Source organism: Ranitomeya imitator, chromosome 9, assembly GCF_032444005.1.
Source record: "Ranitomeya imitator isolate aRanImi1 chromosome 9, aRanImi1.pri, whole genome shotgun sequence".
Taxonomy (NCBI): Eukaryota; Metazoa; Chordata; class Amphibia; order Anura; family Dendrobatidae; genus Ranitomeya; species Ranitomeya imitator.
The window spans coordinates 150,841,826-150,858,890 of record NC_091290.1 but is presented as its reverse complement, the minus strand read 5'-3'; the positions used below and the strand labels follow the sequence as shown (position 1 = coordinate 150,858,890).

Here is a 17,065-nt window from a genome sequence, read left to right as displayed (position 1 = left end):
GCGCAATATTACTGGTGAGAGGCAGCATTACCGGTGAGGCGCAATATTAGTGGTGAGAGGCAGCATTACTGGTGAGGGGCGATATTACTGGTGAGGGGCAGCATTACTGGTGAAATACAGCATTACTGGTGAGAGGCAGCGTTACTGGTCAGGGGCAGCATTATGGTGAGGCACGAGATTACTGGCGAGGGGCAGCGTTACTGGTGAAGTGCGGCATTACTGTTGAGGGGCAGCGTTACTGGTGAGGGGCGATATTACTGGTGAGGAGCAGCGTTACTGGTGAGGGGCGATATTACTGGTGAGGGGCAGTGTTACTGGTCAGGGGCAGCATTATGGTGAGGCACAAGATTACTGGCGAGGGGCAGCGTTACTGGTGAAGTGCGGCATTACTGGTGAGGGGCGATATTACTGGTGAGGGGCAGCATTACTGGTAAGGCGCAATATTACTGGTGAGGGGCAGCATTACTGGTGAGGAGCGATATTACGGGTGAGGGGCAGCATTACTGGTGAGGGGCGATATTACTTGTGAGGGGCAGCGTTACTGGTCAGGGGCAGCATTATAGTGAGGCACGAGATTACTGGTGAGGGGCAGCATTACTGGTGAAGTGCGGCATTACTGGTGAGGGGCAGCATTACTGGTGAGGGGCGATATTACTGGTGAGGGGCAGCATTATGGTGAGGCACGTTATTACTGGTGAGGGGCAGCATTACTGGTGAAGCGTGGCATTACTGGTGAGGGGCAGCATTACTGGTGAGGGGCAGCATTACTGGTGAGGCATGATATTATTGGTGAGGGGCAGCATTACTGGTGAGGCGCGGCATTACTGGCAAGGCACAGCATTACTGGCGATGCGCAGCATTACTGGCGAGGTGCAGCATTACTAGCGAGGAGCAGCATTACTGGCGAGGTGCAGCATTACTGGCAAGGCGCAGCATTACTGGCGAGGAGGAGCATTACTGGCGAGGTGCAGCATTACTGGCAAGGTGCAGCATTACTGGCGAGGAGGAGCATTACAGGTGAGGCGCAGCATTACTGGCGAGGAGCAGCATTACTGGCGAGGAGCAGCATTACTGGCGAGGGGCAGCATTACTGGGGAGGTGCAGCATTACTGGCGAGGCGCAGCATTACTGGTGAGGAGCGGCATTACTGGTGAGGGGAAGCATTACTGGTGAGGAGCAGCATTACTGGCGAGGGGCAGCATTACTGGAGAGGCGCAGCATTACTGGCGAGGGGCAGCATTACTGGTGAGACACAGCATTACTCTCCACAGGCCACGTTCACACGCGCAGTATTTACATCAGTGTTTGTAGCCATCCTGGTGATAATCCAGAAGTGGCGACGTCTCTCTTACGCTTTTCCTCCGATTGTTCGTCTCCTGGTTTTGGCTACAAATACTGATGTAAATACTGAGCGAATACTGACGGTGTGAACGAGGCCTGAGCAGGAGTCTGGATTCAGAGAATGACATCGATCTGTCTCTGTTACAAGTGATTATTTCCCACCAGGAGCCTGTGCCACCTCTTATATGGGGGCTCGGCCTCCGATCCGGGGGGCTTACACTTACACATTTATATCTGTGGCCTACAGAACAGCACAGTCTCTCCGGCTGGAGCAGCTCAGTGAGGAGATTCTTCTTCTTCTTCTCTGATTACAGAACCAAAAACGGACACAAAATACCTGATAATGAGATGGTGAATGTATCAGATACCGGAAGAAACAAATAGAAAGAACCATGAAGACTGCAGCGAGACCCTCAGCAGAGGATGATGGAGATTGATCAGATAATCACTGATTGTCCCAATAACCTTCCCTGAGATGGAGAAAGATTCTGCAGAGATCCAGAAACAGAACATTGATTGATGGGTTTTATGTTATTAGTATTTCTGTGCAGATTTGCAGAGGATTCATCCCATAAAGTGGCTGCAGTTTTATAGAGATGAACTTTCTTTAATGTTCTGATTCTTGGGAATGAAGGATTTTGGATCTTGCTGTGATTAGTGCTGAGCGGCTGCTGTTCCCGGCCCCAAGTCACAGTCACCCCCTTCCACAGCAGGTTATTGTTTGTTTCATTTTATTTCCTCTTCTCCCCACAGACGCTGCAGACACTCATCTCCCCCTGAACACTTGAGCAGTAGTGATAGTGTTACTTGTAGCACTTGTATTCATAATAGTGGTAATAGTGGTACTTGTAGTGGTAATAGTGGTACTTGTAGTACTTGTAGTGGTAATAGTGATAGTGGTACTTGTAGCACTTGTATTCATAATAGTGGTAATAGTGGTACTTTTAGTGGTAATAGTGGTACTTGTAGTACCTCTAGTGGTAATAGTGGTATTTATGGTACTTGTAGTACTTCTACTTGTAGTGGTTTCACCATCAGATTTCTCGGATTTCTCCTTTTCTCTGTTTGGGGCAATTCCACTTTGATCATTTAATAATTACATTTGTGTTGTGACATAAGGGAATAATGGCCGATCTCCTCATTACCGTGACATCTATTAAATAAATAAAATAATGAGAATTTCTCTTAAAATTAACAAATAGAATAAAAATTTTATTTTGATTTTTTCCTTTTTTTTTTTTTTTTAAATTTACAAACACAAAAAAATGATATTTTTTTTTTTACAGTGCAGAGAAAAATAAGATCGGAAAATTCCCAAATACAAAGCGTCGTTTATAGCGAAGTCCATCATCATCATCATCATCATCATCATCATCTAGAAACCGAACATCGAATCTTCTGAATTTACAGCAACCAAAATTGTTAAAAAAAAAACAAAAACCCTTCACACGGCAAATATTGCCAAGAAAAGCCCCCAAAGTCCTGGTGATAAGTGCAGGGGGCGCGGATCTGCCGGTACAGGATCAATAAATATAAGGAAACATCACAGGTGCCACAAAGTGTGGAGGGTTCCGGGCCTGCAGCAGGACCACCGACGTCTGGAGACCCCCAGCGGGAGATACATTAGGGTCTGGCGGATACATTGTTGCAGGTGGTCTCGTCCCTGTGGATCAGCACCACGCATGGTCCTTCACTGTCTGTGACACTGGGGGTCTGTGACACTGGGGGTCTGTGACACTGGGGGTCCGCCCCGATCCGAGGGTCCTCACATCACACAGGGCTTGATGTCCTGGTAGCTGACCTGCTGGTGGTAGTAGGAGCCGCTGCCCCCGTGCATGGAGGAGGCCATGGCATTAAAGGAGAAGACAAACTCCTTCCTGTCGTTCATGCTGGGGGACTGGGAGTGATACCTGGGCACACCTGGGGGGACACAAGGCTCAGTCAGGGAACTACAAGGCGCAGCAGCCCCACTACTGACACAGCTGGCTGCAACTTGTAGTTCTGTCCACAAACACAAGGACTCTACTCATCATGATAATAGAACAATAGTAACAATATTAATAAGAACGATTGTAACAATAATAATAATAATAGTATAGAGTGATGTAATATTAGTGATATAATAATAATAACAATAATAATAATAGTATAGTGTAATAATAATCAATGATTATAACAATAATAATAATATAGTATGATGTAATAATAATAATATAGAGTGATATAATAATAATAATAGTATAGTATAGTGTGATGTAATATTGGTGATTGTAACAATAAGAATAGTATAGTGTAATAATAATCAATGATTGTAACAATAATAATAATAATATAGAGTGATGTAATAATAATATAGAGTGATATAATAACAATAATAATAATAATAATACCACAGTGTGATGTAATAATAATAATATAGAGTGATATAATAATAACAATAATAATAATAGTATAGTGTGATGTAATATTGGCGATTGTAACAATAATAATAATAATAGTATAGTGTAATAATAATCAAATGATTGTAAGAATAATAACAATAATAATAATATAGTGTGATGTAATAATAATAATATAGAGTGATATAATAATATGCCTGGTTGCTAGGGAACCCCCACATGTACTTATGCTGCTAACAGATGTAAATTATTCAGCTGCGGCGATGAAAACTAAATCTCCGAGCACTAAAAAATACTCGGAGGACCCCCGAGCATGCTGGGAAATCTGGAGTAACGAGTATATTCGCTCATCACTAATAGTGAGGAATATGATCCTGGCTGCAGCGTTCAAGACAGACTGGGGAGGGGAGAGTTTGGCAAGTACATGTCCCCTGCAGTCCCATGTAACACCATAGACATTATCTGTACTATGAGAGTTATCACTGTGTTATCTGTGGTGTTACATGGGACTGCAGGAGTCATTAAATAAGAATTTGTGGAGAATTTCGAGAAACCTCTTGATACATTAGTTGTTAGATTTTTAAATTGGGGGATTCTGATTGCGGCCGCTCTCTACTGTACGTGCCTGTATCTGCACATGGCCGCCGCTCTCTGCCGTACGTGCCTGTATCTGCACATGGCCGCCGCTCTCTGCCGTACGTGCCTGTATCTGCACATGGCCGCCGCTCTCTGCCGTACGTGCCTGTATCTGCACATGGCCGCCGCTCTCTGCCGTACGTGCCTGTATCTGCACATGGCCGCCGCTCTCTGCCGTACGTGCCTGTATCTGCACATGGCCGCCGCTCTCTGCCGTACGTGCCTGTATCTGCACATGGCCGCCGCTCTCTGCCGTACGTGCCTGTATCTGCACATGGCCGCCGCTCTGCCGTACGTGCCTGTATCTGGACATGGCCGCCGCTCTCTGCCGTACGTGCCTGTATCTGCACATGGCCGCCGCTCTATGCCGTACGTGCCTGTATCTGCACATGGCCGCCGCTCTCTGCCGTACGTGCCTGTATCTGCACATGGCCGCCGCTCTATGCCGTACGTGCCTGTATCTGCACATGGCCGCCGCTCTCTGCCGTACGTGCCTGTATCTGCACATGGCCGCCGCTCTCTGCCGTACGTGCCTGTATCTGCACATGGCCGCCGCTCTCTGCCGTACGTGCCTGTATCTGCACATGGCCGCCGCTCTCTGCCGTACGTGCCTTTATCTGGACATGGCCGCCGCTCTCTGCCGTACGTGCCTGTATCTGCACATGGCCGCCGCTCTCTGCCGTACGTGCCTGTATCTGCACATGGCCGCCGCTCTCTGCCGTACGTGCCTGTATCTGCACATGGCCGCCGCTCTCTGCCGTACGTGCCTGTATCTGGACATGGCCGCCGCTCTCTGCCGTACGTGCCTGTATCTGCACATGGCCGCCGTTCTATGCCGTACGTGCCTGTATCTGCACATGGCCGCCGCTCTCTGCCGTACGTGCCTGTATCTGCACATGGCCGCCGCTCTATGCCGTACGTGCCTGTATCTGCACATGGCCGCCGTTCTATGCCGTACGTGCCTGTATCTGCACATGGCCGCCGTTCTATGCCGTACGTGCCTGTATCTGCACATGGCCGCCGCTCTCTGCCGTACGTGCCTGTATCTGCACATGGCCGCCGCTCTCTGCCGTACGTGCCTGTATCTGGACATGGCCGCCGCTCTCCGCCGTCTCATATTAGGAAGTTTTCCTCCACCATCGTTTGCATGGACAAATTCTTCCTTCCAATTTCTGATCGCAAAATCTTCACAAACTGCAAAATGGAGAAAAAGGCAAGAATCTGCGGTTACTGATCGAGGCCGCCCTGAGCTTTCTGCTTTTGAACAGCCGACATGTGTCCGCTATAGCCGCGGGTGGAATCACTACTTAACCCGTTAAATGCCACTGTCAAACACTGCTTTGGGACTGAAATATGCACACCGGTGACCCCAGACACGAGATTGCAGGTCACCGGTGTGTTGGCATGACAACCTGAGGTCCCCGTAGACCTCTATGGTTGTCAGTTCCGGTCTTGCTGTGAGTAGCAGAGCCGATCAGGCTATATCAGCTTCTAGCCTCCCATCGAGACTATTGAAGCATGACAAAAGTAAAAAAAAAAAAAAAAGTTTTTAAAAATATTACAAAAATTAAAAAAATATATAAAAATTTAAATCACCCCCAATTCACCCCATTCAAAATAAAACAATAATTAAAAAAAACAAAAAAAAAAACACACCTACACATATTTGGTATCGCCGTGTTCAGAATCGCCCGATCAATAAAAAAAGATTATCTTGATCGCTAAACGCCGTACCGATAAAAAAAAAAAGTCAAAACGCCAGAATTCCGGTTTTTTTTGGTCACCACAACATTGGATTAAAATGCAATAACGGGAGATCAAAAGAACATATCTGCACAAAAACGTTATCAATAAATACATCAGCCCCCACCTGACCCCAGATCTCGAAAAATGGAAATGCTACAGGTATCGGAAAATGGAGCAAATTTTTTTTTTTTTTTTTTAAACAAAGTTTGGATTTCTTGTCACCACTGAGATAATAAGGAACCTAGACATGTTTGGTGTCTATGAACTCGTAATGACCTGGAGAACCATAATGGCAGCTCAGTTTTAGCATTTAATGAACCTAGCAAAAAAGCCAAACAAAAAACAAGTGTGAGATTGCACTTTTTTTTTGCAATTTAAACACAATTGGAATTTTTTCCCCATTTTCTAGAACAAGACATGGTAAAATGAAGCTTCCGGAAGCAAGCCTAGTGCATGTGTGGCCCCCGGGGTAAGCCTCTGGGGGGTGGACGGAAGCCATATTGAAATCTAGCTCACAGACTCCAGACTAGACCCTTACCGTCTGCACCACGAAGGTGATAATCGTCGCCAGCACAAAATTCTGTGTCCCCAGATCGATGACGCAGAACAGGAGGGTGTCGAAGAGCAGCAGCACCAGCTCGTTACTGTAGAACAGATTCCGGCTGAAGCGGAACCGATCGTCTGCAATGGAAAGATAGGAGGATGATGGGGGTGCGGATCCAGGAGAGGGAACAATTGGGGTCCGGAGGCGCAAACGAGACTGATCCAACTCCTGCTAAACTACAACTCCCAGCAGTTTATGGCCGTCAGGATGCTGGGAGTTGTGGTCCGGCAGTTTCCCAGATGTCTTGGAGCAGAGGATGGATTGAATAGGACGAGATGGACTTACTGTTCAGGATTCTGGGAAAGAAGGGTGACAACTTATTAGTAAATGAAGTATGTGGGTTGTCGGCGTCCTCTCACCGGTATATAATATGGATCTGTCGATCGGCTGCTGGAACTCCACGTCCAGGACGCTCTCCAGGAACAGCTTGTCCTTCACCAAGTAATCCATGTCCTTATAGACCTGCGGGACACACGGGGTGCGGCATTATCTACGGAGAGGAAACACCAGGACACCCCCCATCCGACACCTCACCTTCAGTACAAGCAGATCATGTACTGGACTTCTTCACCGTTTTCAAAATCTCTGCTTGCTGACCATGAACAGGACCTAACACTTCTCACAGCAGAGGGTTTGTCACAATGTCTCAGTCTCACTTCCAGCCTGTCGTTTACACTGGATACTGTGTAACAAACCCAAAGCTGATGACAACTTTCGGTTCGGACGAGTTTTCACTCTGCGCCTGTAACCGGAAAGGTTTTCGTTCCCGCTCAGCAAGCAGAGAGCTAGAAAAAGTGGAACAAATAAATTCTAAATACACTTCTTATGATTGTTCATGATTTACATGAAGCAGAGTCCCCCCCCAACCCATATTTTAGCATAAATCACGGGACCCTCCTCCCCATAATAGTATGTGACCCCTTTAACACCATACATAGAAATTAAAAGAGTCCCCTCACGTGCTCCAGGAAGCAGGACAGGAAGCGGTTAATGGTGTAATAAGTTTTTATCCTTTGCTGTAACATTGGGTTCTTGTCGTTTCCTCCCTTTGGGCCCCTGGGAGCCTAAAACAAGAACAGATTAAGCATCGGCAGCCCCGCACCCCCCATACAAGCACAGCGCCCCTGCCCCCTCATTATACATAGCTGGTGGCCAGGAACAGCAGGGTCTCCATTACCTCCATGAGGGGCTGCATGATCTTCTCGTACTGCTCCCGCACCCGCTCGCTCAGCAGCACCTCAAACGTCTGCACCTCCGATCCGGGCTCCAAGCCGCGCAGGGGACACAAGTTTTCCTGCGAGAGACAGAAAAAGTCACAATCTGATTGTCTGATAAGGATTCCGGCCTCTAGAAGATGGCATGTACCCAGGGTCGGACTGGCCAACTAGTGGATTGTCCGGTGGGCCCAGGCACTGACATCTGCAGGCACACAGGGCCGGCAGATGACTAGGGCCCCCCAGCCAGTGGTGTGTTGCTAATAGCGGCAGTCAGGGGAGCCTGCCCGACACTTGTGGAGCAACGGGTGACAGGAGGCAGAAGATAAAGACTGTGCCCACTGCTAAAGAGAAATGAACATTCACTGCTCTCCACGCCCATGGATAGTGAGAGCAGTGAATATTCATTACACTTTAATAGCGAGCAGCAGGGCTGGCGTCGTTACCCGGGTAAGTAACGGGGCCCTGAGCAGGAGGGGGGAGGTCACTCGCTGTTGAGGACACCGGCGTGCGATGGGGGCCAGTGAGTGCCCCTCTGCCTGCTCAGGGCCCTGGTACTTACAATACTTACCGGAGTCCGGAGCAGAGCAGCAGCAGTGGGGGATATTAGTACAGACTTGACTACATTTTTTATTTCTAATTTTTTTCGATTTTCCTCCTCTACAGCCTAGGTGCGTCTTATGGTCCGAAAAATACGGTATATACATATCAGTGAGCGAGTGAGTACGTGGTGGCCATAATACTGTAGGATTGCATTCTGTTCTATGAGGGAGCTACCCCAACCTCTGCTAAATCATAAAGCCGTGTACTACCTTACTGTATATTATACCCTGATATTAGCGTGTTTTACAGCACAATTGGTGGTCTTGTATTTATTTCTATGTAGCTACATAGTGGGCCCCAAGAATGATTTTCTCTGGAGGGACCAAGGTGCTCCGGTCCGACGCTGCACGTACCTCCTCTTTACGCAGGTGATCCAGCATAGCCTCCATACTGACGTCCGCCTGTCCATGCACCGACCGTCCGTGGATATAATATCCATAACACTTGTGAGTCAGGATGAAAACCGACACCTGCCGCAAATATCACAGTATTTCACAGTTTCAAAAATGGATAATGTAAGCTTACAACCTTTAAAAAGCTCACCGTATGTACTTACATAAATTAAACTTTAAAAGTTATCCCCCTAGTGGTGGCTGCAGACAGGATCTTATCATGTATCTCTGTGTACAGGGAGCTCCCCCTAGTGGTGGCTGCAGACAGGATCTTATCATGTATCTCTGTGTACAGGGAGCTCCCCCTAGTGGTGGCTGCAGACAGGATATTATCATGTATCTCTGTGTACAGGGAGCTCCCCCTAGTGGTGGCTGCAGACAGGATCTTATCATGTATCTCTGTATACAGGGAGCTCCCCCTAGTGGTGGCTGCAGACAGGATCTTATGTATCTCTGTATACAGGGAGCTCCCCCTAGTGGTGGCTGCAGACAGGATCTTATCATGTATCTCTGTATATAGGGAGCTCCCCCTAGTGGTGGCTGCAGACAGGATCTTATCATGTATCTCTGTGTACAGGGAGCTCCCCCTAGTGGTGGCTGCAGACAGGATCTTATCATGTATCTCTGTGTACAGTGAGCTCCCCCTAGTGGTGGCTGCAGACAGGATCTTATGTATCTCTGTATACAGGGAGCTCCCCCTAGTGGTGGCTGCAGACAGGATCTTATCATGTATCTCTGTATACAGGGAGCTCCCCCTAGTGGTGGCTGCAGACAGGATCTTATCATGTATCTCTGTGTACAGGGAGCTCCCCCTAGTGGTGGCTGCAGACAGGATCTTATGTATCTCTGTATACAGGGAGCTCCCCCTAGTGGTGGCTGCAGACAGGATCTTATCATGTATCTCTGTGTACAGGGAGCTCCCCCTAGTGGTGGCTGCAGACAGGATCTTATCATGTATCTCTGTATACAGGGAGCTCCCCCTAGTGGTGGCTGCAGACAGGATCTTATGTATCTCTGTATACAGGGAGCTCCCCCTAGTGGTGGCTGCAGACAGGATCTTATCATGTATCTCTGTATACAGGGAGCTCCCCCTAGTGGTGGCTGCAGACAGGATCTTATCATGTATCTCTATATACAGAGAGCTCCCCCTAGTGGTGACTGCAGACAGGATGTTATCATGTATCTCTGTATACAGGGAGCTCCCCCTAGTGGTGACTGCAGGCAGGATCTTATCATGTATCTCTGTATACAGGGAGCTCCCCCTAGTGGTGGCTGCAGACAGGATCTTATGTATCTCTGTATACAGGAAGCTCTCCCTAGTGGTGGCTGCAGACAGGATCTTATCATGTATCTCTGTATACAGGGAGCTCCCCCTAATGGTGGCTGCAGACAGGATCTTATGTAGCTCTGTGTACAGGGAGCTCCCCCTAGTGGTGGCTGCAGGCAGGATCTTATCATGTATCTCTGTATACAGGGAGCTCCCCCTAGTGGTGGCTGCAGACAGGATATTATCATGTATCTCTGTATACAGGGAGCTCCCCCTAGTGGTGGCTGCAGACAGGATCTTATCATGTATCTCTGTATACAGGGAGCTCCCCCTAGTGGTGGCTGCAGACAGGATCTTATCATGTATCTCTGTATACAGGGAGCTCCCCCTAGTGGTGGCTGCAGACAGGATCTTATCATGTATCTCTATATACAGAGAGCTCCCCCTAGTGGTGACTGCAGACAGGATGTTATCATGTATCTCTGTATACAGGGAGCTCCCCCTAGTGGTGACTGCAGGCGGGATCTTATCATGTATCTCTGTATACAGGGAGCTCCCCCTAGTGGTGACTGCAGACAGGATCTTATGTATGTCTGTATACAGGGAGCTCTCCCTAGTGGTGGCTGCAGACAGGATCTTATCATGTATCTCTGTATACAGGGAGCTCCCCCTAGTGGTGGCTGCAGAAAGGATCTTATGTATCTCTGTATACAGGGAGCTCCCCCTAGTGGTGACTGCAGACAGGATCTTATCATGTATCTCTGTATACAGGGAGCTCCCCCTAGTGGTGGCTGCAGACAGGGTCTTATCATGTATCTCTGTATACAGGGAGCTCCCCCTAGTGGTGGCTGCAGAAAGGATCTTATGTATCTCTGTATACAGGGAGCTCCCCCTAGTGGTGACTGCAGACAGGATCTTATCATGTATCTCTGTATACAGGGAGCTCCCCCTAGTGGTGGCTGCAGGCAGGATCTTATCATGTATCTCTGTATACAGGGAGCTCCCCCTAGTGGTGACCGCAGACAGGATTTTAGCATGTATCTCTGTATACAGGGAGCTCCCCCTAGTGGTAACTGCAGACAGGATCTTATCATGTATCTCTGTATACAGGGAGCTCTCCCTAGTGGTGGCTGCAGACAGGATCTTATCATGTATCTCTGTATACAGGGAGCTCCCCCTAGTGGTGGCTGCAGAAAGGATCTTATGTATCTCTGTATACAGGGAGCTCCCCCTAGTGGTGACTGCAGACAGGATCTTATCATGTATCTCTGTATACAGGGAGCTCCCCCTAGTGGTGGCTGCAGACAGGGTCTTATCATGTATCTCTGTATACAGGGAGCTCCCCCTAGTGGTGGCTGCAGACAGGATCTTATCATGTATCTGTATACAGGGAGCTCCCCCTAGTGGTGGCTGCAGACAGGATCTTATCATGTATCTCTGTATACAGGGAGCTCCCCCCTAGTGGTGGCTGCAGACAGGATCTTATCATGTATCTGTATACAGGGAGCTCCCCCTAGTGATGGATGCAGGCAGGATCTTATCATGTATCTCTGTATACAGGGAGCTCCCCCTAGTGGTGGCTGCAGACAGGATCTTATCATGTATCTCTGTATACAGGGAGCTCCCCCTAGTGGTGGCTGCAGACATGATCTTATCATATATCTCTGTATACAGGGAGCTCCCCCTAGTGGTGGCTGCAGATATAATCTTATCATGTATCTCTGTATACAGGGAGCTCCCCCTAGTGGTGGCTGCAGACAGGATCTTATATATCTCTGTATATAGGGAGCTCCCCCTAGTGGTGGCTGCAGACAGGATCTTATCATGTATATCTGTATACAGGGAGCTCCCCCTAGTGGTGGCTGCAGACAGGATCTTATCATGTATCTCTGTATACAGGGAGCTCCCCCTAGTGGTGGCTGCAGACAGGATCTTATATATCTCTGTATACAGGGAGCTCCCCCTAGTGGTGGCTGCAGGCAGGATCTTATCATGTATCTCTGTATACAGGGAGCTCCCCCTAGTGGTGACCGCAGACAGGATTTTAGCATGTATCTCTGTATACAGGGAGCTCCCCCTAGTGGTAACTGCAGACAGGATCTTATCATGTATCTCTGTATACAGGGAGCTCCCCCTAGTGGTGGCTGCAGACAGGATCTTATCATGTATCTCTGTATACAGGGAGCTCCCCCTAGTGGTGGCTGCAGACAGGATCTTATATATCTCTGTATACAGGGAGCTCCCCCTAGTGATGGCTGCAAGCAGGATCTTATCATGTATCTCTGTATACAGGGAGCTCCCCCTAGTGGTGGCTGCAGACAGGATCTTATCATGTATCTCTGTATACAGGGAGCTCCCCCTAGTGGTGGCTGCAGACAGGATCTTATCATGTATCTCTGTATACAGGGAGCTCCCCCTAGTGGTGACTGCAGGCAGGATCTTATCATGTATCTCTGTATACAGGGAGCTCCCCCTAGTGGTGGCTGCAGACAGGATCTTATCATGTATCTCTGTATACAGGAAGCTCCCCCTAGTGGTGGCTGCAGACAGGATCTTATCATGTATCTCTGTATACAGGGAGCTCCCCCTAGTGGTGGCTGCTGACAGGATCTTATCATGTATCTCTGTATACAGGGAGCTCCCCCTAGTGGTGACTGCTGACAGGATCTTATCATGTATCTCTGTATACAGGGAGCTCCCCCTAGTGGTGGCTGCAGACAGGATCTTATATATCTCTGTATATAGGGAGCTCCCCCTAGTGATGGCTGCAGGCAGGATCTTATCATGTATCTCTGTATACAGGGAGCTCCCCCTAGTGGTGGCTGCAGACAGGATCTTATCATGTATATCTGTATACAGGGAGCTCCCCCTAGTGGTGGCTGCAGACAGGATCTTATCCTGTATCTCTGTATACAGGGAGCTCCCCCTAGTGGTGGCTGCAGACAGGATCTTATCATGTATCTCTGTATACAGGGAGCTCCCCCTAGTGGTCGCTGCAGACAGGATCTTATCATGTATCTCTGTATACAGGGAGCTCCCCCTAGTGGTGGCTGCAGACAGGATCTTATCATGTATCTCTGTATACAGGGAGCTCCCCCTAGTGGTGACTGCAGACAGGATCTTATCACTTATCTCTGTGTACAGGGAGCTCCCCCTAGTGGTGGCTGCAGACAGGATCTTATCATGTATCTCTGTATACAGGGAGCTCCCCCTAGTGGTGGCTGCAGATATAATCTTATCATGTATCTCTGTATACAGGGAGCTCCCCTACTGGTGGCTGCAGACAGGATCTTATCATGTATCTCTGTATACAGGGACCTCCCCCTAGTGGTGGCTGCAGGCAGGATCTTATCATGTATCTCTGTATACAGGGAGCTCCCCCTAGTGGTGGCTGCAGACAGGATCTTATCATGTATCTCTGTATACAGGGAGCTCCCCCCAGTGGTGGCTGCAGACAGGATCTTATCATGTATCTCTCTATACAGAGAGCTCCCCCTAGTGGTGACTGCAGACAGGATCTTATTATGTATCTCTGTATACAGGGAGCTCCCCCTAGTGGTGGCTGCAGACAGGATCTTATCATGTATCTCTGTATACAGGGAGCTCCCCCTAGTGGTGACTGCAGACAGGATCTTATCATGTATCTCTGTATACAGGGTGCTCCCCCTAGTAGTGGCTGCAGACAGGATCTTATCATGTATCTCTGTATACAGGGTGCTCCCCCCAGTGGTGGCTGCAGACAGGATCTTATCATGTATCTCTATATACAGGGAGCTCCCCCTAGTGGTGACTGCAGACAGGATCTTATCATGTATCTCTGTATACAGGGAGCTCCCCCTAGTGGTGGCTGCAGACAGGATCTTATCATGTATCTCTGTATACAGGGAGCTCCCCCTAGTGGTGACTGCAGACAGGATCTTATCATGTATCTCTGTATACAGGGAGCTCCCCTAGTGGTGGCTGCAGACAGGATCTTATCATGTATCTCTGTATACAGGGAGCTCCCCCTAGTGGTGGCTGCAGACAGGATCTTATCATGTATTTCTGTATACAGGGAGCTCCCCCTAGTGGTGGCTGCAGACAGGATCTTATCATGTATCTCTGTATACAGGGAGCTCCCCCTATTGGTGGCTGCAGACAGGATCTTATCATGTATCTCTGTATACAGGGAGCTCCCCCTAGTGGTGACTGCAGACAGGATCTTATCATGTATCTCTGTATACAGGGAGCTCCCCCTAGTGGTGACTGCAGACAGTGTCGTGAATTCTGTGGCTGAGTTCACTTCTGTGGTCACAAGTGGTATTGCAGTCTCTGGGCTTCCTCCCTCAGGTGTTTTGGTGAGCTCGTTGGCTGCCTTGCTATTTAGCTCCACCTGAGTCTGTCTTCCTTGCTCCTTGTCAATGTTCCAGTGTTGGATCTGAGCTACTGCATCTTTCCTTGGGCCTGCTGCTCTGCTAGATAAGTGCTTCTAGTTTGTTTTCTGTTTTTTTCTGTCCAGCTTGTTATTATCTTTTGCTGGAAGCTCTGAGAAGCAAAGGGGTGCACCGCCGTGCTGTTAGTTCGGCACGGTGGGTCTTTTTGCCCCTTTGCGTGGTTTTCGTTTTAGGGTTTTTTGTAGACTGCATAGTTCTCTTTGCTATCCTCGCTCTGTCTAGAATATCGGGCCTCACTTTGCTGAATCTATTTCATTCCTACGTTTGTCTTTTCATCTTGCTAACAGTCATTATATGTGGGGGCTGCCTATTCCTTTGGGGTATTTCTCTGAGGTAAGTCAGGCTTGTATTTCTATCTTCAGGCTAGTCAGCTCCTCAGGCAGTGCCGAGTTGCATAGGTAGTGGATAGGCGCAATCCACTGCTGCTTCCAGTTGTGTGAGGATAGATCAGGTACTGCAGTCTACAGAGATTCCACGTCTCAGAGCTCGTCCTATTGTTTTGGGTTATTGCCAGATCTCTGTATGTGCGCTGATTACTGCACGCTGTGTTGCCTGATTGCCAGCCATAACAGTACAAGGAGCCATTCAATGATTTCCAATAGAGGGAAAAAAGAAATCCTGACATCATTTTTTTTTCTTAGCTCTGTCTTCAGTCTTTTTTTTCCCCTAGACATTAGAGTGCTTCAGGACACAGCTGTGGACATGGATATTCAGGCTCTGTGCTCCTCAATGGATAATCTCGTTGTAAATGTACAAAAGATTCAAGATACTATTGATCAGAAATCGATGCTAGAACCAAGAATTCCGATTCCTGATTTGTTTTTTGGTGACAGAACTAAGTTCCTGAGCTTCAGAAATAATTGTAAGCTATTTTTGGCCTTGAAACCTCATTCTTCTGGTAATCCTATTCAACAGGTTTTGATTATTATTTCTTTTTTGCGCAGCGACCCACAGGACTGGGCGTTTTCTCTTGCACCAGGAGATTCTGCATTGAGTAATGTTGATGCATTTTTCCAGGCGCTGGGATTGCTTTACGATGAGCCTAATTCAGTGGATCAAGCTGAGAAAAATCTGCTGGCTTTATGCCAGGGTCAGGATGATGTAGAAGTATATTGTCAGAAATTTAGAAAATGGTCAGTACTCACTCTGTGGAATGAATCTGCACTAGCGGCTTTGTTCAGAAAGGGTCTCTCTGAAGCTCTTAAGGATGTAATGGTGGGATTTCCTATGCCTGCTGGTTTGAATGAGTCTATGTCCTTGGCCATTCAGATCGGTCGTCGCTTGCGCGAGCGTAAATCTGTGCACCATCTGGCGGTATTGTCTGAGAGTAAACCTGAGCCTATGCAGTGCGACAGGACTATGACTAAAGTAGAACGGCACGAACACAGACGTCTGAACAGACTGTGTTTCTATTGTGGTGATTCTACTCATGCTATTTCTAATTGTCCTAAACGCACTAGGCGGTTCGATAGCTCTGCCGTTATTGGTACTGTACAGTCCAAATTCCTTTTGTCCATTACCTTAATGTGCTCTTTGTCATCATATTCTGTCATGGCGTTTGTGGATTCAGGCGCTGCCCTGAATCTGATGGATTTGGATTATGCTAAACGTTGTGGATTTTTCTTGGAGCCTTTGCGGTGTCCTATTCCGTTGAGAGGAATTGATGCTACACCTTTGGCCAAGAATAAGCCTCAGTACTGGGCCCAGCTGACCATGTGCATGGCTCCTGCACATCAGGAAGTTATTCGCTTTTTGGTACTGCATAATTTGCATGATGTGGTCGTGTTGGGGTTGCCATGGCTACAAACCCATAATCCAGTATTGGATTGGAACTCTATGTCGGTAACCAGCTGGGGTTGTCAGGGGGTACATGGTGATGTTCCATTTTTGTCTATTTCGTCATCCATTCCTTCTGACATCCCAGAGTTCTTGTCGGACTTTCAGGATGTATTTGAAGAGTCCAAGTCTGATGCCCTACCTCCGCATAGGAATTGTGATTGTGCTATCGATTTGATTCCTGGTAGTAAATTCCCTAAGGGTCGTTTATTTAATTTGTCCGTACCTGAACACACCGCTATGCGCAGTTATGTGAAGGAGTCCCTGGAGAAGGGACATATTCGCCCATCGTCGTCACCATTGGGAGCAGGGTTCTTTTTTGTAGCCAAGAAGGATGGTTCGCTAAGACCGTGTATTGATTACCGCCTTCTTAATAAGATCACTGTTAAGTTTCAGTATCCCTTGCCATTGATTTCTGACTTGTTTGCTCGGATTAAGGGGGCTAGTTGGTTTACTAAGATTGATCTTCGTGGTGCGTATAATCTGGTGAGAATCAGGCAGGGAGATGAATGGAAAACGGCATTTAATACGCCCGAGGGTCATTTTGAGTATCTGGTGATGCCGTTCGGACTTGCCAATGCTCCGTCTGTTTTT

At 47.9% G+C, this 17,065-nt stretch overlaps 1 protein-coding gene across 1 annotated transcript in view; it reads right to left on the bottom strand.

Moving 5' to 3' along the window:
* Positions 1-2,532: 2,532 nt before the first annotated feature.
* Positions 2,533-17,065, bottom strand: part of LOC138649217 (meckelin-like) — a 30,036-nt gene continuing 15,503 nt past the window's right edge. The window contains exons 23-29 of the mRNA XM_069739420.1: positions 8,897-9,013; positions 7,904-8,020; positions 7,686-7,790; positions 7,086-7,188; positions 6,661-6,803; positions 5,456-5,570; positions 2,533-3,261 (exon numbers count right to left, since the gene is read on the bottom strand). Coding sequence (XP_069595521.1) covers positions 5,490-5,570; positions 6,661-6,803; positions 7,086-7,188; positions 7,686-7,790; positions 7,904-8,020; positions 8,897-9,013 — 666 coding nt within the window. The 3' untranslated portion in view covers positions 2,533-3,261; positions 5,456-5,489. The remainder of the gene's footprint in view (positions 3,262-5,455; positions 5,571-6,660; positions 6,804-7,085; positions 7,189-7,685; positions 7,791-7,903; positions 8,021-8,896; positions 9,014-17,065) is intronic.